The sequence below is a fragment of the Pogona vitticeps genome, chromosome 1 (assembly GCF_051106095.1).
Source record: "Pogona vitticeps strain Pit_001003342236 chromosome 1, PviZW2.1, whole genome shotgun sequence".
Lineage (NCBI taxonomy): Eukaryota > Metazoa > Chordata > Lepidosauria > Squamata > Agamidae > Pogona > Pogona vitticeps.
Genome location: NC_135783.1, coordinates 240,894,299 through 240,918,174, shown reverse-complemented (window position 1 = coordinate 240,918,174; position 23,876 = coordinate 240,894,299). Strand labels below are relative to the sequence as shown.

The 23,876-nt window shown below is 42.3% G+C and overlaps 1 protein-coding gene and 1 long non-coding RNA gene across 2 annotated transcripts; one reads left to right on the top strand and one right to left on the bottom strand.

Annotated features, from left to right (window-relative positions):
• The first annotated feature begins 10,295 nt into the window (after positions 1-10,295).
• On the top strand, positions 10,296-15,620 carry LOC110085686 (protein lifeguard 3). The gene is made up of 4 exons (XM_078382032.1): positions 10,296-10,452; positions 12,421-12,516; positions 12,864-12,917; positions 15,273-15,620. Exons 1-4 carry the CDS (start codon positions 10,402-10,404, stop codon positions 15,420-15,422), a joined length of 351 nt encoding a protein of 116 aa, XP_078238158.1. The 5' UTR covers positions 10,296-10,401; the 3' UTR covers positions 15,423-15,620.
• Positions 15,621-20,062: 4,442 nt separating this feature from the next.
• LOC140703033 (uncharacterized) lies at positions 20,063-23,844 on the bottom strand. Its single transcript, XR_012082317.2, has 3 exons — positions 23,614-23,844; positions 22,497-22,692; positions 20,063-20,792 (listed from the first exon to the last, which is right to left on the bottom strand). It is a non-coding gene; the product is annotated as an uncharacterized LOC140703033 (long non-coding RNA).
• Between the last annotated feature and the right edge of the window lie 32 nt (positions 23,845-23,876).

The window sequence follows — 23,876 nt, the reverse complement described above, 5'->3', positions numbered from 1 at the left end:
ACATATAGTCTACAACAAAATTCATATTAGGAAAAACTCAAAGGCTAAAACTGCAGTTAATTCTGAGCAGTAAAACTAAGAATTGCTTCTCTAAAATTCAGTACCCATTATCCTTTAAGATCTGGCTAACAGAGGAAGCACATGTCATGCACTCTTATCCTGCAGAAAGAAAACAAACATTTTTGACAATTTACAGCATTTGGAACCAACATTTTCTCAGAGATGTGACACTGTTACTCCTGGAAGACAGAGACAGGAATGCAGGCTTGTATGAAGTCCCATATGCTCAGCTACTCAGGAAACTCAGCAATGCAAGGTGTGATAGGATTTGTAGTTCTAAGAACATGGAACCTAGAGTGTGCAGGACATCATTTGGATCCTTACAAGTGGCTTGAGTGTAAACAATGCTTTCTCCAAATTGGAAGGTGATGGGGGAAAACTTTCTGGTTCGCCTCCTCCCACCCCAATATGCAGCATTAGTCTCTCTACTGGCCAGGTGGGAGGCATTCTTTGGTGATCTGTATAACTGGCATGTCCGACTGAGTAGGATTTTTCACCCAAACAAGATTAGCACATGGAAAAAGCAGTCCAAAACAAGCTTCATGTTGGATGTAGCAGCCACCCCCCCTTAGATTCTCTTCCTTCTCCCCTTCTTTATATAATCCATCAAATGCTTGTAGAGCTGCTTTTGTACCCCAGCCCATGACATCAAAGAAATCCTGCAGATCCTCTATTATTGTCTTTGGACCTGGGTCTGGATCTGGGGGCGGCTCATAGTCCCCTTTCTCTTGAATGAAATGTGACCTTTTCCGGCCAAGCGCTGCTATGTCGAGGCTGGCCCAAGGGGAAGGGAAGAAGAGAGTCGTTTTTGATTGGAAAGTCTGCTTCCAAGCTTTGTCTGCATTTCCGAGGCGGACTTGCTGTACTGCAGAAGCACCTTCTCCCATAAGCATTGACAAAGTTACAGGATCATCAACTTCAATTTCTGCTTGCTTATATGCTAAATCATGCAATTCTGGAAGGCAAATGAGTCCCTTTGCTGGAGGAAAGGAATCTTTTATCAAGGCTTTGCAGTCATTAAGCCATGGGGCAGATAAAGAGTCCACCCCATTGTTCTGGTTACTGCTTTGCAGTTTGTGGATGCCTTGAGCTGGGAACAATTCACAACTAGCAGAAACAGCTGGCGCATCTCTCTGTGCTTCTGCTGCTCCCTCAATGACAGGAGGGGCAGGAATTACACAGCCAGTTTCTGGACAAGTTTCTGAACAAGCACCCGTTGTATCCATTGAAGGACGGTTATCAATCTCAGTTGCCTGAGGGACGGCAGAACTGGGAGGCAACTGGGTTTTCCAGGAGGTGTTCTCAGGCTGGTCAGAATGAGACAAAGAGTGCAGCAGGGGAACTAAGGGGGCTGGAGGCAGAATTTGAGGAAGTTGTTTGATTATATTAGCCTCGAATTCTGGATCGAAAAGAAAGTTGCGTGGGCCTTGAAGGCAAGTACGCACTTTGGAGCATGTAGAAATCACTTCTTCTTTAACTATTGGCTGTTCATGAAAATAGTTGTCTATTTTAGACCATTCCTGGTCCTGTACATATTCTTGCAGACTCGATAAACAATTCCCCATGTTGCTAAAGTCTAGGTGTCTTACTTGACAAATTCCACTCACCCGAGGGATCCTTGCGGATGATTGACGCGTCTTGGGGCCTGTGCCAGGCGAGATGAGTGCGAATTGTCGAAAATTGACCTCAGTCCTACTCATCGGGCTCCTGAGGATGCGTGCGCGCGCTGTAGCCCTTCCACACCAGGCGAGATGAGTAGGACGATAGGTGAATTATCTCAGAGAGGGCACCATTTGTTGGGATCTGCAAGATGAGAGGAAGTAGGGATCTTGCAGATGAAGCCTCAGGGCAGGGATCTTTCTCCTCGACCAGCAAGGAGAAAGGAAAAGACGATACACTCGAGTGTATGGCAGCTGTTCAGAGGAAAAAACTCCTGTTCCCCCGCCTCCTCTTCTTTTATTGTTTTCTCCTACCACAGCACTAGTTAATCAATACAGAGGTAACTAATTTCTTGAATACACAACAGAATAACCAGAGTGCTGGTAAACAGACAGGTAATTTCCTTGAATACACAGGCATCAGTAAACAGAGTGGTTGGTAAATACACAGGCTGGTAAACAGACAGCTAATAGTAAACAGACACAGATAACTCCAAATACACAGACAATGTAAACATTCCTGAGGTAGACACTTTAACTACATTACCCAGAGACAATAGACAGCAGGTTAATGATCATCCTTACTGGAAACTGACCTGTGCCCAAAACAATTTCTGCTATACACATTGTAAAAGCATACAATTTCCCAACATACAGCCTTGTCGTACTCCTTTCCCAATTTTGAACCAATCAGTTGTTCCATATCCAGTTCTGTTGCTTCCTGTCCCACATATAGGTTTCTCAGGAGATGGATAAGGTGGTGAGGCACTCCCATTTCTTTAAGGACTTGCCATAGTTTGCTGTGGTCCACACAGTCAAAGGCTTTTGAATAATCAATGAGGCAGAAATAGATGTTTTTCTGGAACTCTCTGGCTTTCTCCATAATCCAGCGCATGTTAGCAATTTGTTCTCGAGTTCCTCTGCCCCTTCGGAATCCCACTTGTACTTCTGGGAGTTCTCGGTCCACATATTGCTGAAGCCTACCTTGCAGGATTTTGAGCATAACCTTGCTAGCGTGTGAAATGAGTGCAATTGTACGGTAGTTGGAGTATTCTTTCGCACTTCCCTTCTTTGGTATTGGGATATAGACTAATCTTTTCCAGTCCTCTGGCCACTGTTGAGTTTTCCAAACTTGTTGGCATATTGAATGTAGCACCTTAACAGCATCATCTTTTAAGATTTTAAATAGTTCAGCTGGAATGCCATCACCTCCACTGGCCTTGTTGTTAGCCAGGCTTTCTAAGGCCCACTTGACTTCACTCTCCAGGATGTCTGGCTCTAGGTCAGCGACTACATTGTCTGGGTTGTCCGGGATATCCAAATCTTTCTGATATAATTCCTCTGTGTATTCTTGCCACCTCTTCTTGACGTCTTCTGCTTCTGTGAGGTCCCTTCCATTTTTGTCCTTTATCATGTCCATCCTTGCACCAAAGGGTCCTCTGATATCTCCAATTTTCCTGAACAGATCTCTGGTTTTTCCTTTTCTGTTATTTTCCTCTATTTCTTTGCATTGTTCATTTAAGAAGGCCCTCTTGTCTCTCCTTGCTATTCTTTGGAAGTCTGCATTCAATTTTCTGTGACTTTCCCTATCTCCCCTGCATTTTGTTTCCCTTCTCCTCTCTGCTATTTGTAAGGCTTCCTTGGACAGCCACTTTGCTTTCTTGCATTTTCTTTTCTTTGGGATGGTTTTTGTTGCTGCCTCCTGGACAATGTTACGAGCCTCTGTCCAAAGTTCTTCAGGCACTCTGTCCACCAAATCTAGTTCCTTAAATCTGTTCTTCACTTCCACTGTGTATTCATAAGGGATTTGATTTAGATTATACCTGAGTAGCCCAGTGGTTTTTCCCTTCATGGATTGCTGCCTTGTCGTGGCAAAGGGGCTTGAGTAACTCAGAGAAGCTATGGGCTATGCCGTGCAGGGCCACCCAAGACGGACAGGTCATAGTGGAGAGTTCCGACTAAACGCAATCCACCTGGAGTAGGAACCGGCAATTCCACTCCAGTATCTTCGCCAAGAACGCCCCATGATCAGAAACAAAAGGTATTATTCACCTAATACCAATTATGTATTTCAGACACGTGTGCTACCAAGTATAACAAGTTTATTGAACTTTTAAATTTGAGAATTATTTTATTGTCATGTAAATCACAATGGGTAAATCACAGATGCTCAGTATCATTCATTAAATATGATTTGTTTATGCATTGGTTTGATGGTACTTTCATTCAGAACAACAATATACTTTTACCAATTATCTATTCTCTATTACTTATAACTCTTTCTCTATTCTCTTTATCATTCCAAGTGTTCAATCTATGTATTAACCTCCTCAATTCACTCTCCTAATTTCCCCTCTCCAAATCACTATCTTCTGCTTCTCTCTAATTCCTAACTGTCATGTTCCTTCTCTCTCTAACTCTTAACTCTCCTTTTTCACTCAACTGCCTCTTTTTTGACCCTGCCCCTCCTGCCCTATCATTGGCTCCTCCCTTTGGAGCTTTCATGATGGACAAACAGTTTGTATGGGTGGCTTGCAATAGCCTGATAAGCTCAAGTAGATGCACCCACCAAATATCTCCCCTCCTTGCTTTTTGGCACACTGATATTGGGCTTTTCTTGTCTTTTGGAGCAAGGCATGAAGCATCAGCATGGCAACACATGGCCTTAATTGTTGCCCAAGTCTTAGCAACAGTAGCACCAATCCTGCCCAACCATTGCCTCCCCTGCTTGTGGACATCACAAGGGCCTGCCCTTATGTGATAGCATAAGAGTCCCCCCCCCCATCTCAGATTTTAACCCCATAGTTTTAGGGGATGATATGCTTGATAATCGCAGCGATGAAAACAAGGCTTAAAAACAAGTTAAGTACGTATAAACAAGTTGTTGTTGTTGTTTAGTCGTGTCCGACTCTTTGGCACTTGAAAAAATGTATGGCCTTTTGAGAGCAATAATATGTGGAAGATGGGGTTTTAGAGTAGAACCCCAGTCTGGGTTCCTTGCTCAGCTGTAGATGCTCACTAGGGTATCTTGAACAACTCTCCTACCATAGCCGTTGCCTTCATAGTCTGTGATCTGCTCATTCTGATGAAACTTTGCTATACATGGTCCACTGATGGGAGCCACCCACTTTGTACAAATAACATCTTGTTACCTGTAAACAAGTTTGGAGATCTTAAAAGCTATTATTTTGTTGCCACTCAGCCAGCCAGTTTTAAATAGGAAACAGCTAGGCAGCTTTTACCTCGCCAGTATTGGATCCTTGTCTTGTGCTGGCCTTCCAGAGGAGCATCTAGTTAGTATCTGTTAGTTACATTTGTGATCTCATAAAACAAAAGTGGAGACTCATGGGAAAGGAGGGAAGGTTGACTGACAAAAGAGCTTCCATGCTAACATTGGGTAAGACAGTATTTATTCCTGCAGGTAGGTTTTAATTAGGGGTATGAGTACCACATAATGAAGACGCGCTCCCACCACAGGATGCCTGCCCATGGTACCAGGCCCCTCTCCTTGCTGGAAACAAGTGACATTGAATACTAGATTGGGGTCCAAAGCAGAACTAAAAGAGAATTAAGGAGAGCTGAGCAGGGAGGAATGGCAGAGAGCAGCTATAGTAGACCAATGGGGATGGGGTAGTACCATGACCCTGGGATCTGCCGTTCCATGTTGAAGGGGATGGGGCATGGATTTAAAGGAGGTAGTTGGATGGAAGAGAGAACTACTGACATAGCCACCCCAGATGCTCCTACTCCTCTGGATGCACTGCTGGCAAGAGGAGTTTGCTGCATCAACTCCTCCTCAGCCCAATGGGGTTATGTTTCTCTCCTCTGATTCAGATAGTTCCACCTCCAAGTCTCATGAGAACCATGGTCTTCCCTACCCCATCAGACTCAACCTCTTTTGTAGCATTCTGGACCCCTTTAAGGGAAGAGCTTCCTCCTGCTAGATCTGACCAGTCGGTTGAAGTTGTAATTTTGTATAAGGTTTAGTTTGAGCTTGTCTTTTGCTGTGATATGAAGCCATAGTTAGAATTCCAAAGGAAGCTGATGTGATTGGTGCTCTCTGGGTTCTAAAGTGGAATGTAGACATCACCCTACCCTGCCTTGCCTTGCTTTGTCTGGCTTGGCTTGGCTTGGATCAGAACATTTCCCTCAAAGTCCCCTCTCCAACCCCATCTCTGGGTTTGCACTCCTTACTGCTGACACCATTGCTTAAAATGGAACATGCTAGAACACAAGACTGCAAGATCCTTTATAACACTTATTCCCCAACACATCCTTTGCTTGAAGTGAGGCATGAGCTTTGGCTCTTTCTCCTCTCTTTCAGGAGATGTGTTCCATTGGACATAATCCCTATAAGAATCGTAAGTATTTTTGTAAGCAAAGTTTTTGCTTTTGACTGAATATACTAGAATGATGCAAAGTTCCCAATATGGAGCATGCAGAAATGGATAGTGGTGGTAGAAGGATTTGTCATAGAATTTAAGCAGAAGCAATGTAGTTCTCCAAATATAAGTGATTGGCCTATTAAACTAAAATCAGTTCCGATATAGCTGTTTTACTAATCTGACAGGTTATTATTCTAAATATTAAATCTTCATCTGGTTGCAAATATTAAAGATAACTACCAACAAGAATGAGTCTTTACATTAAAAAATTATGATTTAAATTGAGTCTTACTGACTATCATGATTTAAATCGACTTGATTTAAATCAAATCCACCCTGTCCACTGGTGTGACATTTATTGCAACCCCATGCTTCATCTTGCAGGAATAATAAGAATGCCCTTCCTTGCCACAGATCAGGTAACAGCAGAGGTCTGTTAGGAAAAATTCTGGTTCTGGATATTCTCTGTGCTATGCTTGCTGTGATAGTATTGTGTGTGTGTGTGTGTGTGTGTGTGTGTGTGTGTGTGTGTGTGTGTGTGTGTGTGTGTGTGTGTGTGTGTGTGTGTGTGTGTGTGTGTGTGTGTGTGTGTGTGTGTGTGTGTGTGTGTGTGTGTGTGTGTGTGTGTGTGTGAGTATGTGTCCCTCCAGATATTGTTTGACTGCATATCACATAATCTCTCACCACTAGTTAAGGTGGCTATGAATGATGTGAGGTGCAGTCTGGCTCTGCTGAAGACCTACAGTACATTGCTGTGGCAGTAATTTCATAATTTCATATGAAGAAAGAAAAGAACTGCAGTTGAATAACCATTAAGGTATCCCTGCAACATGAGCAGGCCAGGTCAACCGTCACATGAAGCATTGTTTATCTGTATACAGGAAATCCAAGGGTGCTATGCAGATTATGCTGTCTTCATTTCTTTCTCCCACCACTGCAGACAAAAGGCGAGAGATTAATTACAGACACCATGGCCAGGTACTGTATCAACTGGAAGTATGATGTACATCTATACAACAAGACATCCAGATGACCCCTGAAAGGGAAGATCTTTTGGAGGTCCTTGTTCTTCTCTTGGTTGCTCATTGAGTGACCTCTGACTTGGGTGTCTCATAGTATCTCTTGTTTTATTTTGGATTGCCCCATCGTATGGATTTCAAGGGATTTAGAAGTGGTTCACCATTGCCAGCTTATGCTGTAAGGGGGTTGCTGTCGGTGCCACTGATAGCCCATCTGCACCAGCTCTAGGTTCTGCCTCCCACAAAGGTTGGGTGGAGCAGCTGCTCTGTGGTCTGAAGGAAACAGGGAGGAGGGAAGCGCAGGTATCTATAGGGAGGAAGGTGATGAACAGCCCCTAGGAGCACAAGAGGCAGGCACAGAAGGGGGATGAAAAAGGGCAAAGAGGGAATCCTCCTTTAGGGTTGGGGGCCCCAGCGGGGCATCAGTAGAGGAGGAAGCATCACAGGAGATGGAGCCCATCCTGCACGCTGACCTGGGGACCGAAGAAGAATCCTTGGCAGAAGTCCTTGCGCAGTTTCCCAGCATTCAGAGGTAGAGTGGGAGACTGCACCCAAGGGGCCGGGGAAGAGGGGGTGGCACCCATGGCAGCAACAAATACAACTCCTGCACCTGCAGCTCACTGATGTATGAGACAATGGGACCCACAGCACCCACCCCTATGCAGCTGAGGTGCTGGCAGCACAAGCAGCAGTGAGAGAGAAGGGGGAAGCAATACGCAGAGCAAGAGGACAACTGTCACAGCCAGCTGCCTCCACCAACCCTCGTTAAAAGGCTCCTAGACTAATGCCGGTCTGAGCTGGTTCTACTGGGGCCAGAGGCAACAGCACTCCCATCTGTGCAGTGCTATCAAGAATTCACATCAGCGTCCCTGCTACTGTCTGTGAAAGTTTAACTGCTCCTGTTACCTTCTGCTATTGCTGCTGCCCAGCCATTGCCCTCCGGGAAGACTGAGACTTGGAAAGGTAACTATGAAGGAACTATGAAACATCCGCGAGACAAAGAATTTGTTACTGCCGTCCAAGGCCAAGATCATCCATACTATGGTATTTCCAATGACTATGTCTGGCTGTGAAGCTGGGCAGTGGAGAAAACTCACAGGGAAAAGTATAAGAAGGATTGGTTTGAAATGTGGAGGAGAACTATATATTTATTGGGCACTGCCAGAAAATTAAATGTGTTCTAGATCAAATCAAGCCTGAACCCTGAAGCCACTGGCAATGGTGCGGCTAAAAATATTGTAAATAAATAAATAAATAAATAAACCCTCGATAGAAGCTAAACGAGTAAATTGAGTTCTGTATCATGAGAACTCAAAACTGATCGGAAAAAGTGTACAGGCAGAAAAAGTGGAAGAGGAAAGAAAAGAGGAAGACCAGCTATGTGATGGGTGGACTCAATAAAGGAAGACATGGGCTTGCTTTGCAAGACGCAAGTAGGGCTGCCAATGATACAACCTTTTGGAAGTCAATAATCCATAGGATTACCATACATTGGAAATGGCCTGAAAGCACATAAGAGCACCCTCACCACAATGGAAAGTCTTGGTTTCTGAGCTCCATGGAGAAGAAGTCTTCAACTTGAAAAATGATGGATTTTGCGAAGTTCTGAATATTAAAGGTATGGAGATGATTAACAGCAGATGACCTAGGCTTGGACGATTTGATATAATATTTGTTTGGGAAGCAAAGCCCCCTATTTTGATGAGGCTTTTGCCCATAAATGCAGCATTATTAGCAATTGAACATTATGTATGATTTTGCTATTTACTGCATAGAGCCTTTTTCACAGTCCTGTGTCACTTCTTGGGCAGCTGAGGGCTGTTTCTATCCTGCTGTGGTTCAAAACACTGAATTTTTAAAAATTCCCAAATGGTTTGGGTCCAGGATGCCCTGAGGGGTTGTTTCCCATACCACCTTGCCTCACGCCAGCCTTCCTGCTTTTTTCTGCCAAGTGGGGAGGTGCACACGCGCGGACACACGCACACACGCACATGCACACACACACGCGTGCGCGCACGCACACACACACACACACACACACACACACACACACACAGAGGCACACAGGCACACAGGCACACATCATACATTCCAGTGAAAACTGTAAATCTGCTTTCATGGAGAATCATTCATAAAATCATATGACTCCAGAACACACTTGCACGCAACGTAGGATTGTATTCTTAGTGCAAGAGTCAGTGATCTCCAGTGGTCCAGAGGCCACACATACCCATTCCCATTCCTGGACTATGGAGTGCAACACCTGTCCCTGTGACACACACCCCCAATATTTTTCTTCTTACAATTTTTTAAAATGAAAAATCCTCACTTGGGTCCTTTAATTTTTGAAATTACGTTTACCAAATGTTATCTGCGGTGTGAGAGATCCTGGTAGGCCTTCTAAACATGGCAAAACTGCCCTGTGTGCCCCCTAGAGTGCACAGGGGCATTTGGGGGAGGGAGAAGAGCCTATTAATTTCCCCTTTAGTTTTGGCTGAGGGGATGCTGGGGGTTGCATTTGGTCTCCTGGGGCTGCACGTTACCCATCCCCACAGTACTGTGACACTTGATTTGGCCCTTTGTGTATAGCGCAGATGGGTGAGGAAACGTGTAAATCTACACCACACAAACTGTCCACTGGCCGAGTCTAACTGGCACTTAGCCCTTTTCCAAAAAGCTGCAATCCAGCTGTCTGACATAAGTGACAAAAGCTGGAATCAACTCCACTTCTGTTCTCTCATGCCTTCCAAAGAGTGTGCTGGGTTTAATTTATATATTTTTTACAAGTTGCATGGTCCAGAGTATGAGGCTGAATGGGTTTTGTTTTGAGTATTAAGCATTTTAATTTAGACCATGACACAAACAAAATGAGGACTGTGTTTGTCCTAGCTAGATTAAAGACAATTTGAAGGTAAAAATTGATCACATCCCCAGACACTTGAAGTCCATCTAATTTACTCCTTTGTATTCGATCAGTAAAACGTAGAGCTGCAAAAATACATTTAACAAAAAATGTGGAAACAGTTGAATATACTAAGCATCTTTTTATATTTAAAATATTTTACACCATCTTCTAAATTAAAGCCTAATACGAAAGGGCGGCTGATAAAAATATGGGAGCCAGCAATAAGCAAAATATTGACAAATTGTGCTAAATTAAAGCTGCAGCCATAAACACATTTTAAGTGAACAACACTGAAAACATTAGAAGTTGTTTCTGAAGCCGTTTTTGTACCATTTTTATAGCGTGTAAACAAGTCTGCAAACGTTGCCATATTTATGACAGCAACTATTACCATTGTTGTCACCGAGTTCTCCTTACAGAAAAAGGTAAGATGGACCATCTTTTTATTACATTTACTAGGGTCTCAGGACATCTCATTCTTCACGTGCTTTCTAACACTACCACCACTTCCTTTACCCAGCTTTCTTTTTTATTTACCTGACTTCCTGGTCCTTTTCTACAAGGGGTGGGTAACATGCAACCTCACTGCTATTCTGGAGTCCACAGCAGACCCTGTCTCCATGGTTTAGTTTGATTCCCCAGTGTTTTTCCTTGACAGACGCTGGCCTCGATGATCCATAGGGTCCCTTCCAGTTCTGCAGTTCCAAGATTAATGTTTAGAATCATATTTTTAAAAAAGGATTGGCTCAAAAATTCCCTTTTTTTCTTCAGGGGGAGGGATGGGAACAAAATTATACATATAGCTTTAATCACTAGAGGCCAGAAGAATGCTTTTTTATCCCCAACCTCCATTTTTATTATAAATAAAATACATTTTTTTTATTTTAATGTTATTTTTATCTTTATATTTTGTAGGCCGCCCAGAGTATATTCCTAAACCTAGATGGGCGGGGTAAAAATGGAACTAAATAAATAAATAAATAAATAAATAAATAAATAAATAAATAAATTTTATGTAGTAAGTTTTTTTGTGGGAGTGGTGTGATGGTGAAGCAGATGCAGCCCTCCAAGGCACAGATGGTCTCCAAATTTCTGGAGTTTGCTCACTCCTTTCATACCCACGATCAAGTTATAGGTAGAAGGAATGTTCAGGTTTTGCAACTCCAGATACCTGCAGAGTGGTAGAATTACTGTATACCAAATGTATAATAAATGCCCAGCATGCTGCCAATTTGCTCAGTCTCATAACACCCCTAGAAGAAGGGGATGGTAAACTACTTTTGAGTAGTTCATGAGAAAACCCTGGAAAGGGTCATCATCAGCCAGAAATGACTTGACACCATGATTATTTAATCATGGTATTTTCTCCAACCTGTCCATGCAATCCTCCTGGGTTTTCTCGGCGGCCACTATCTCCTTGAGCAGGTGTATACCTTGTGGAAAACAAAGGGCAGGCTTCAGCTTGTGCAACATCAAGCTGGGAACTGCAGGAGCTTTGCAAATAGATTATGGTGGCAAACAGGAGACTAGGCTTTGTGATTTAGAGTTATAGTAGGGATGAAGAATCATGTTTTGGGCTTTCTTTCATAAAGCTTCAGCTGTCTTGCATTACATCCAGAGGCCCAAAGATTCCCAACCCCTGATCTGTATGCCTTTCTCTGCCATGGGGTTGGAGATCTATTGTCAAATTCCAGGACTCTCTGAAGGATATGCCAGCTTTCTAAGCCCCTTTGGAAGGAAAAACAAGATGCGGGAGCAGGGGCTGGTGGGCTGCGTTTTGTTTAAAGGCAAATTTGTCTGTCCCGGAAACTTCTAGGAGCACACGTGGTCATTTTCCGCCTCCAAACAGAATGCAAAGGTGTATGCAGAAATCTCTCTGGATACCACATACGGCCCATATGGGACAGGATTCCCACCCCTTCTCTAGACCAGTGGCTCCCTACCAGGTTTCTTGGACTACGACTCCCAGAAGTCCTGGCCAGTACAGCTAATGATAAAAGCTTCTGGGAGCTTGAGCGAAGAACATCTGGGGACTCAAGGTTGGGACTGTCTAGACCTGTCTAATATAGTCCTCCAAAGAATAAGCCTGCTAGTCCTAATGACCAGACTAGTCCCGATATCTCAGCAAGCTGGGGTTGTGACCTCACAACACTGAGATGAGACGTGGGTGCAGACTTTGTAGCATGATATAACCATTCTTGTGCTCAAGATGCTTTTGTTTTCTTTTTTTAAGGGTATGCAGTCTCCCACGCTGGCTAAAGGTCCTTCAGTGTCTATATTCAGAGCAGCTCCATACTGTATACAGAGCTTTTTACCCACTGACATTTGAGTAATAAAAGATCAATGGGCAGTAAGTTACTGTCATTTACTCCATAATGTGTTCTCGTTGGCAGGTGGATCTCATGGCCTACACAGTTTTCTTCTGTATCCTGGTGGTTGTTACCATAGTGATTAATATTGCCACTCTCCTTTTCCTGACTTTCAGATACGTAAGTGGCCGGGACATGGGGTGGAATGGGTAGAACATAGAACCAGTATTGGTCACAAAGCTTCCAGTGGAACTGGACTCCTTTAATGTGTGTATGCGTGTGTTCTGTGGAGGTATGCGTTGAATGCCTTTGCCCAAACTCTTTTCTTACAGAATTCACTCCCTTTCATTTGCCTGAGAGCATTTTAAAGGCCCAGCTTTATCTTTGTCCTGCTGCTTCTACTTTAAAGAGTCCTCATATCACTGTACATTCTTCACAATGACCTCAGAGGGACTTTCAAAAAGAGATCACTTCATCTGCCTCTCGAGACATAAAACTTAACAGTTCTTGACTTTCTTCTTTTCCAGATACACTGGGTCCACGTGCTTTATTCAGCCATTTCTGCCATTGCCTTCACCCTGGTTAGTAAAGACATTTCTCTTATTGCCTTAACTGAGATACCGGCTCCAGAGACAATACAGTATATGTGCTGGATTTGGACTGTCAAGTAATAACTGCTCAGCAGTTCCATGACTGACTACTGCTTGTTAGAAGCAGGCACCAAATTAACATGTCTTCATCGAGAGACAATTTTGGAAAAGTCATTTTTTGGACTATAACTTCTGGAATTCCCTAGCTCGTATTGATAGGATATTGGGAGACGTAGTCTAAAAAAGCTCTTTTTCTAAGCTCAGATCCAGATTAACTGCTTTTTGGAAAGCAAAGCAGATAAATAAAAGGATACAAAACAGTGAAACTTATGGAAAAAGTGGACAGTGTTCAACTCCCCTTATACCCATGCTGCTTTTTTTTATCAGTAAGAAGTGATTTGGATATCAATACATTTCTTTCCTGAAAGCAAAGACTTTTGCTAAATCCATTAGGAGCTAGATGAGGTTTTATTTGGGGCTGGCAAATTTACAAATGACCTTGATGGCTATTAGAAAATTTGAAAATTATTTGCAGGATTATATGTTTGATATAACAGGTAAATTAATAACAGTCCCTCAGCTGTGGAATGATTCTTCTAGAGCAGTGGTGTCGAACTGTGGCCCTCCAGATGTTCTTGGACTTCAACTCCCAGAAGCCTTCACCACCACCTCTGCTGGCCAGGATTTCTGGGAGTTGAAGGCCAAGAACATCTGGAGGGCCACAGTTCGACACCACTGTTCTAGAGAATGCTGGGTGACACAACAGTAACAACAGTTTCACACTAGCCGATACTTCTTAATTGAGGGGTTTTCATCAGATTTTCATGTTTAAAAAACATCTGAAAGGCTAAATCCAAGTGTTAGCCCCAAGTAGAGTAGTACCACTGAATGAACATCTGTCAAATTAACACTTAGTTTAGGGGCATTGATTCACTGTGTCTACTCTGGTTGGGACTAACAACTGGATTTCCTTGTAATGTCGTTTAATGACCAAAATGATTATTTTAAGTTTGCGGATAATCAGGATTCTACAGATTTGCTTCTTCAGACTGCAGGTAGCATGGGCACTGCCCTTGTTGCGTACAGAATTCTTCGAGTTGCAGTAAAAAAGATCAACTATCTGCACATCTCTCATGCCAATGTTATTTAGCTGTGGTTTTGACAGCATTAAATTTAATTTTGTATCTCCGTGATTGCTGTCACACTCTCCATTAGATTCTTCTTCTCTACATCACTACTACTACTACTATTCTCTACATTAGATTATTATTGCTGTCACTCTGTACAGAAGATTATTATGCTTATGTAGGTGTAATATTTCGTTTCATCAGTTGTATTGCATTTTAGTTTAGATAATAGGTTGCAAAGCTACTGACAGAGGTAAATAATATTATTGATCAGACAGCAGCATTCTAAATGTTGTCATAATAAAAACAGAAGGCTATAGCACCCATTATACCATTTATGTATTTACTGCACTTCTATACTGCCCATCTAGTGGCGAGCCACTACTCTGGGCTGTTTACAACAATTAAAACCCCAACCCTCCCACCATAAACAAAACAAACAATAAAATTACAATTAAAAAAAGAGAATCCCCAGAACCAACAGCAATCAAAATAAAATTTGAACATAACAGGTCTGTGACAGTGGGAGGATGTTCTTCAAGGCTTTCTTGAAGAGCAGCGTTTTAGTCCCTTTCTTGGAGGACAAGAGGGAGGTTGCCTGGCATACACCCACGGGCAATGTAGTCCAGAGTGTTGCAGCCACCAACTTCTTGGTGGCTGTTTTCCAGGTCTCCTTACTCATATGAAATCCCAACTGGAACTTGTATATTTCAAAGTAATGATGACCAGATTTCCCACGTATAGTCACTAAAATCAACGCATTAAGACGGAAATCAAAACATCATAGGAACATAGGAAGCTGCCTTATGCAGAGTCAAAGCGTTGGTCCTTTTAGCTCTATGTGGTTGACAGACTAGCTATGGTTTCTCCATGCTTCAGGAGGTATCTTTCCTGAAAATATCTCCTTCTATATTGAGATGTAGCCCCACTCACATCTCTTACATATTCCCATGAAATTTGGTCAGACACAACATTCTGAAACAATATTCAGGAAAACCAGCAGGAAATAGATAATGCAGATACTAGTGGCAAAGAAAAGCAGCATTAAATAGTTACATTTTGGGTGATGTGAAGCAGTTTGCAGATCAAGTGGGACTTGTGGAAATGATGAGAAGTGTTTGGTTGAATCCAGAAGCCTGGAATCCATGAAGGAATGTTTGAGAGCTAGGTCATTTCTTGAACCATGTAACTGATTGTTTTATTTCTGATTTTCCCACAGTTTCTTGCACGTGATACCCAGTTGCTACTGGGAAACAAAACCTCTGCAGTCACACTTATGGGCTACATTTATGCAGTCATCTCAATTTTTACAGATATAATCTTCATCTTTTTCTACATTTACAGCCTGGCAGTAGGAATTCGGGACTAGTCCTTCTATCTAGGGTCAAAATTATTCCATAGCAGGTATGGGGAGACAGTTTTCCAATCAGAAGATTCTTTTCCCTTCTCGCTTTGCCAGTACATGAATCTGGTGTTTGCCAGGATCTTATAATAGATATGGATGATATATAAGCTTCTGCAGAGCATTGTATTCTGATATTGATGTCATACACATATGGAAATAAAATATTGTATAAAACTTTTCATCCTTGAATTGCATGGACACAATTCAGTGAAAATTACTTATGTTCAGGTCTTACTGAAACAACAAATCTAAGCCCCACTGGTTTCAGAAGGAGTGGCATGATGAGATTTTTCTAGATTAGGGTGTTATGTTTTAAAATTCTTCTACAACATATGCATCCAGGAAATATACTGTCTTTGCAGTAAAGGCCAAATAAATTAGCTGTAATTACAAATCAATTAACATAAAAGTGGCTGGAGGGACTGCATGAGTAGGTAAGGGGAGTGGGTAAAGGTACACTCTTGCTTCGAATCAGGATTGGGACCCTGGGCCCTGGATACCTGAAGGACCACCTCCTTCCATATGAGCCTACCTGGCAGTTAAGATCTAGCCAGGGGGCCCTTTTGAGAGAGCCGTCCCTTAAGGAGGCAAGAGGGACGGCTTGTAGACAAAGGGCCTTTTCGGCAGCTGCCCCCAGACTATGGAATGCCCTCCCGACTGAAATTCCTCTGGTGCCAATGTTGATGACATTTTGGCGCCAGATCAAAACCTTTCTGTCCCAGAAGGCTTTTAATTGAAATAACATCAACTGTGGGTCCTGATGGCAATTTTAATTGTATTTTAATTATTTTATCTTTTATTGAATTTAATTGAATTTTAATTGTTGTAAGCTGCCCAGAGACCTTTGGGTAGAGTGGGCGGCATATAAGTTATAAATAAATAAATAAATAAATAAATAAATAAATAAATAAATAAATAAACAAACAAACAAACAAACAAACAAACAAACAAACAAACAAACAAACAAACAAACAAACAAACAAACAAACAAACAAACAAACAAACAAATAAATTTTGAAAGGAGGCAATAGTAAAACTGTTGCTGGTAATCCCACCTTGAATGCCCCCTCCACATTGTATTACTGACCAGTCTCCAATATTCTATTTTTGGGCAAAGTACTAGAGCACAAAGTGTTTTCTTAGCTCTTGGGATTCCTGGACAAGCTGGATCATTCTAGACTGTTTTCATTCTGGCTTCAGGCTGCGTTATGGAAGAATGACAAAGTTGGTTGCCTTGCTACATGCCCTGTGCCAGGAATTGGAAAGGGGAGAGTGTCCCTGTTGGTTCTGCTGGACCTCTCCTTAGCTTTCATCGCCTTAGATCATAGTAGCCTTCTGGAATGAGACTTGCAGGCACCATCTTACTTTTTTTTTCTTCTGCACAATGTGTGGTCACCTCCTGACTTGTATAAAAACATTAAAATTTTTAAATTTTTTTTATCCTTTTCCTGGTGAACTCTGGATTTGCTATCCTCAAAGCTGCGGCACATTAATAACTGTTTCACTGAGCTATCTAATACAACCCCAAACCACCTCTCCTGGCCAATCACTGGCAAGCCAGAACGTTCTGTCCCAACGTGCAATGCTTCACACCTACAATGAACCACATTGCCATTCTGGTGCCCATTCATCCCGTGCTAAGAAGTCGATTTGGGACTCCTCACAATCTATTTTTATTATCCAAAATAATTTGGTGTTATCTGCAAATTCTTACTGCTAACCTCTGACTCTAAATCTGACTTAAAAAAACATTAGAAAATAATCAAATCCCTTTGTATACTGTCTCTTATGTGCAGCAGTAGGTTTAAAAAGCCAGCGCTAATAACAACGCAAACGTGGATGAATTGAAGACAAGGCATCAGTTAAGTAAACGTTTCCAGACTCTAGCTATCAACTGCATGATCTTCCTTCCCTTTCTTATTCTATTTCTGCCCAACCTCCAACACAAAACATTAGAGGTAACTGCTGAGAGTCACGTCACATGGAAACGATGAGATTTAGGAAAGGAAAAAAAACTAAATTCGCAGGCAAGAAAAGTAGAGCGGAAGGGTGATTGATCTTTAGATTTTCTTCTGTAAAGTATGTGTTACAGTGTAACACCCTTAGACCTATTTACAGTACATGATAAAGCCCACTTATTCTAGAATTGAAGGACATACAGTATAACAAACCAATCTGATAAGAACACTGCTCTTGCTTCAGATTCAGTTACGAACAATTCTAAGTCTGCCCCCCTAATTCAATGGCATCCTTGTATCCTAATGAATTAATAAAAGCAAGGCAAAATTTGCTGCTTAGATACCACCCCATTAGGCTTGAAACACTTTCTGGGTGGTTTACAATTTAGTTATGCAGACTACATATTGCCCCCCTTCCAGCAAGCTGGGCACTCAACTTACAGTACTGACTTAGAAGAATGGAAGGCTGGGTGAACCTTGAGAGCAGAGTTTTGACTGCACTGCACCATGACGTATGAAACACCTTCTTCCATTTGCAAATTCAGATGAGCTAAAGAGAAGTACTTTTAAAAACTAAGAAACACACAGCAATAACTATAAGAAGAAATTGTGCATTCAAATAAAATCCCTGCAATGAATATTTTGAGTAGAGAATACACTGACTGAAATTTTGTTGCTTAGAAGTCACAAGCTATCGAAAAGGTAAATATCCCTGAATTCAAAGGAGGCGATTTCTGAATAGGCAAGGGACTAAATTTACTGGCAACATGACTGGTGGCCTGAGAGGGTTTTTTAAATGGGATTGTTATCTTCTGTTGTTCTTGAATGAGTTTCTAGTATTGATTCTTTTTAAGTACTTATATATTTGCTGTTTTTAGCTTTTAAATACAGTATTGTTTTTTAATTGTTGTAAGCCACCTTGGATCTTTTTAAGGAGAAAAGTGGGGTAAAAATATTTTAAATAAATAAATAAGTAGAGCTGACCCATTGAATCCATGGAACTTAGAGAAGCTGAATCACCAAACCCCCATTGATCCAGGGCTTGAAAAATGCACTCGTCCACTCATCTGTGATGAGTGAAAAATGCTGCTTGATGAATCACAGCTCCCTCCCTGCCTGCCTCCTTCCCCTTTGCCTCTCTCTCTCTCTCTCTCTAATCCTGCAGTCCTCCCCTCCCTCTTCCATTGCAAAAAGAAAACTGAGTTTGAGCGGTACATATATAGCTCTGCAGGAGAATGTAGAGTAGTCCCATGCTGGAGAATATGGAGATTCCCTGCTCCCAATTTCAACCGAATGAGGACACATCCTGGGGTGGGAGGGAACCATGGCTCCTTAAGAGGCCATGCGTGTGGGAAATTTTTAGTTTTAGAGCTCTACCTTGTGGCTACAAAGAGATGCACCACCAGTGCTTGGCATAATCATGGATTGTTCTGTTATTCCTTCTCTGCGCAAGTGTGGAATGTGTAAAACTGATAGTTACTCAACGCCTGTTTGGGCAAAAGCTTATCTTTATGCAAATATGCTTACTTAATAAATAGATGTGCCCCCAGGCATAGCCAAGAAGGAGGAGACATTTTCTCCTAGTGATCACTGGTGGCATGCTTGGTAATGAAAGACTGCAGTGTATTTTCTTATCAGAGATCTCTCCCTATTTTTACAACCGCGGCTGAGGCAGGCTCCCCAGCAGCGGTTCCCACACAGGCGCTTTTGCTTTATTTTTGCTGGAGACATTCAAAAGAAAGGTATTCAAAATACAAGCTAAATGACCCCACAGGCACTTAGGTAATACAGCAACCCAAGTCTAAGAGTATAAATCAGTGATTTCCAATCCCAATAAATTACAGTTGTGCCTCGCTTAACAATGATAATCCATTCCAGGAAAATCGCCGTTAAGCGAAAACATCATAAAGCGAACATAAAAAAACCCGTTCCAATGGGGTAAAACCTCACTGTACAGTGAAGATCCTCCATACGGCGGCCATTTTATCTGCCTGTATAGCAAGGAATCCGTCCCTAAACACAGCGGGGAGCCATTTTAATCACCAGGCGGTCATTTTGAAACTGCAGATCAGCTGTTCAAAAAACGTCGTTTTGCGAAGAATTGGTTCCCAAAGCAGGGAACCGAGCATCGCAAAGCGAAATTCCCCCATTCAGACCATCGTTTTGCGATCACAAGTGCAATCGCAAAACGATCGTCATAAAGCGGATTTGTCATAATGCAGGGCAATCGTAAAGCGAGGCACCACTGTACAATGGTATAGTCCGGTCATGCTGACTGGTGACATTTTTGACTGACTGGTGAGACATTCTAAAAATTTTCAAGCCCTGCCAATGGGTCTTCTCTTTAATCAACTTACTAGACTAAGCAACAGCATTTCAACCCACTGAAAAGTTGCAGAAAGTTACAGTATTTTGTACTAACATCCCTAAACAGTGTCTTGAGAGAGCCAATATAGTGGATAGAATATAGGACCAGAATTTGGGAGACTGAGATTCAAATCTTTGCTCAGCCATGGAAACTCATTGGGAGAGTGGTGTGGTGATGGTAAACCAGTCCCTGAACTTTTAATATACCCTGCCATTAGCTGGAAGCAACGTAACAGGACATAACAATCGCTAGTCAATTAATGGTTTATATAAGTCATTAGGGAAAATCCATTCCTTTTACTTTATTTCACAGTCCATTCTGAAGGTTATAAACTTTATGTCTGGCTAGTAAGAAAAGATGCACATCACAGTCTTTCACTATAATAATCTAAAGTGTTACATAATATTTCCATTTCCCAAGTATTTAAATGAGCCATATTAATGCCAATTTGGTAAGATTACAGTCCCATCTATTATCAGTTTCATCATAAAGAAATGTGATATGGAAAATACACAATATGATTCCTCATAATCTTTTGTACGTCTTGTAAAGAAGACAGTCATTGCTTTTTCTAGTCCAGGGGATCTGTTGTTGGCCAGAAAGCGGTATCTCTTCCTTAATATGTATTCAGAGGTGAAAATTATTAGTTGTAGACAATTTATTGAATCATACTGCTTAGCATCTTACAAAGGCAGCATGAAAAATCTATATACTGCTGTACGTCGCTGCACTGCACCCCAAGTAGAACGAATTCACTAGGACATCTGCTGTAGGCTGAAGCCAGTAAATGCACAGTTGCAGTGCACAAAGTTAGGACAGCTGGATGCCAAGCTTAGGTATTTGTTTCTGGAAGTTCCTCTGTCACTAGCAATGCTGACTTAGTTTCTTTAGTTTCTCTGGCTGGATGAATTCATCTCCCGCTGGCGCTTCATTACTCTCAGACGCTTCTTCTCTATATACTCCTTTGTAAGGAAGAAAGCACCGATGGCAATTGGAGTTAGGATTACCCTATGGGAGATAAATACAATATTAAGTAAAAGATACACTGAATACAAGTTGCACAAGGCAACTGAGATGCAAGCAGGCAAATATAGGGTTCTAGAAAGATTTTGCCAAAGATAAAATCATCCCCTCCTGCTATTATCCTTGCCCAGGAGCCCATGTATTCCTCCCTTCCAAACTGGCCCAAGTGTAGGTGAGGGAACAGGTACTCTCCATGTGTTGCTACAGCACAATCCCATGAGCAATAAGCAGAAGAGCCACTTGTGAGGGATGCTGGGAGCTCATCACTTGTAGAGTAACCAACAATATGCAGTAATAACTAGAAGCCAACACGGATTTGTCAGCAACAAATCCTGCCAAATTGATTTGATCTTGTTTTTTGATCAGGTCACCTCCCTGATAGACAGAGGGAATGCTGTAGATGTAGTGTATCTTGACTTCAGCAAACCTTTTGACAAAGTGTCCTATGATATCCTGATTAGCAAGCTAACTAGGTGTGGGCTGGATAGATCAAGTGTCAGGTGGATACACAATTGGCTACAGAATCGTATTCAGAGGGTGATGATTAATGGATCCTTCTCTAACTGGCAGGAGGTAACTAGCGGGGTGCCCCGAGGCTCAGTCCTGGGCCTGGTGCTCTTCAATATTTTTATTAATGACTTGGATGAGGGAGTGCAGGGAATGCTTGTCAAATTTGCAGATAAGACCAAATTGAGTGGAATAGCTAATACCCTAGAAGAAAGAAACAAAAGTTTAAAACGACCTTGATAGGATGGAGCACTGGGCCAAAAGCAACAGAATAAAATTTAGCAGGAATAAGTGCAAAGTACTGCACATCGGAAAAAGAAACCAATTGCACAGTTACAAGATTGGGGATACCTGGCTTGGCAAAACTACAAGTGAGAAGGATCTTGGAATTGTCGTAGATCACAGACTACATATGAGCCAACAGTGTGATGTGGCTACAAAAGAGGCAAATGCTATTTTAGGCTGCATTAATAGAAGTATAATTAATAGAAGTATACTTTTCAACTCCTGCGAGGTGCTAGTCCCCCTCTATTCAGCACTGTTTAGGCCTCACCTTGTGTTCAGTTCTGGGCATCACACTTCAAGAAGGATGCTAACAAATTGGAACAAGTTCAGAGGAGGACCACAAGGGTGATCAGGGGGGCTGGAAACCGCCTTATGAGGAAAGGCTGAAAGAAAAGGCATGTTTAGCCTTGAGAAAAGAAGGCTGAGGGGTGATACGATAGCACTTTTCAAATATTTGAAAGGCTGTCATAAAGGAGGGGCAAGATCTGTTCTTGATTGTCCCAGAGTGCAGGACACGTAACAATGGGCTCAAGTTAAAGGAAGCCAGATTTCAGTTGAATATCAGGAAAAACCGCCTAACTGTTAGAACAGTACAACAGTGCAACCAATTACCTCAGGAGTTGGTGAGTCCACCACTTGAGGAATTAAAGAAAAACTTGGATAATCACCTGACCTGGCAGATATGCTTTGATTGTATTGCTGCGTTGAGCAGGGGGTTGGACTTGATGACCTTGTAAGGCCCCTTCCAACTTCACTTTTCTATGCTTCTAAGAGTATCTGGAGGACTGTATGTTTCTCACCCTGCCCTATCTGTCACAGTGGATTACCTAAGGTTGCAGGTGTCAAAGAAACAAATAGTACAAAGACGATAAACCACAATGTCAATGCAGAGCTTACCAGATAATAGCAACTATCTTTGTTGGATTACGTCTTATTAGGGGCAGAGGTTCCACACGTCCATATATGGGTTCAACATGACGTGACTTTCTCGGTAGTTCTTCCCACAGACTGCAACTACTGTGGAACTGTCTGGTAGCAGTTCTGTAAGGCACAAATAAGCTTGCCACTCGGCTCACAGTGGCAGAAAGAAAGCCTATAAAAGAGGACATATATATATCCATAAAACTGCACTTTCATTAATGTTTTCATCACAGTTTCCTAACAATGCTGGTTTCCAAACTCAACAATCTCGAAGTGTACTGTATTAAGATCCATACCCAGGCAAAAAGGAAGCAGAGTAACAGAAATTTTAATCTTTCAAGAACATGTCTAATAGGCTGCCTTTATGTCTGCCTGCTCACAGGTTCATTTGGAGATATTTACATACAAACATGCACAGTACTGTTGACAATGACTTAGGTATGAGCCACCTAGGAGCTAAGAAAATGCCCCCACTTGGATACCATATTTGGGCAATATAATACATTTTGAATGCCAACTTCCTGCATTTTACATGTTCTATATTTCCCAATCAAACTCTATATTTATTTTTTCCTGCCATATAATTTTCTCCTGCCATATACTTTCCCCAAAACCTATTACTGTATTGACACAAGGTAACAGAAGCAAAACCACGCAGGCTCCCTACAGCACCTTGGAGGGAGGTGGGGGAGTTGAGGATGATTTTTCCCGTGTGGTCTTCATGATGTGAACGATCTCTTAACTCCTACCAAGTACTGTATGACAGGGAGAATAACTGCACCGTTTCTCCAACCCCGCAGGGGGAAGAATGCAGCTATTTTCCGAAGTGGATTTTGATTCACGAAAGCTCACACTGAAATAAATCGTTTAGTCTTTCGAGTGCCATAATACGTATTTTGCACCCTTCTCCGTTTCTCTTTAATTCTGCAGACCTCTAGCTTGCCTTGCAGATCCGTAACAGCCCCTTTCTCCTCTTGATCATTGGCCCACCGCAGCCCATTGCTACTGCTCTTTACCTTCTCCCGCCCCAAGTCCTATTACCCTCACTCAAAGTCCATCATGTGGACATGTCTTCCAGTGACGCCTCCCTTACCCTGCAATCCAAAATAAGGGGCCGCCGCCATCTTCGGGAAGCTCTCTCCGTTCCTTGCTTGCATACGCTGGGCATTGAGGCCACTAGAGGGCAGGAACGGAAAACTACAACTCCCACCAGCCCCTTCGCGTCCCTGAACCGACGGTCGTCAAAGGCCAGTCGGACCGCGATTGTCATAAGCCAAGGGGATGGATGCGTAGTTCCATGCTTGGAATGCGAAACGAGCGTATCAGGCAGGCCTTGCCGACGGTCCTGATTGGCTA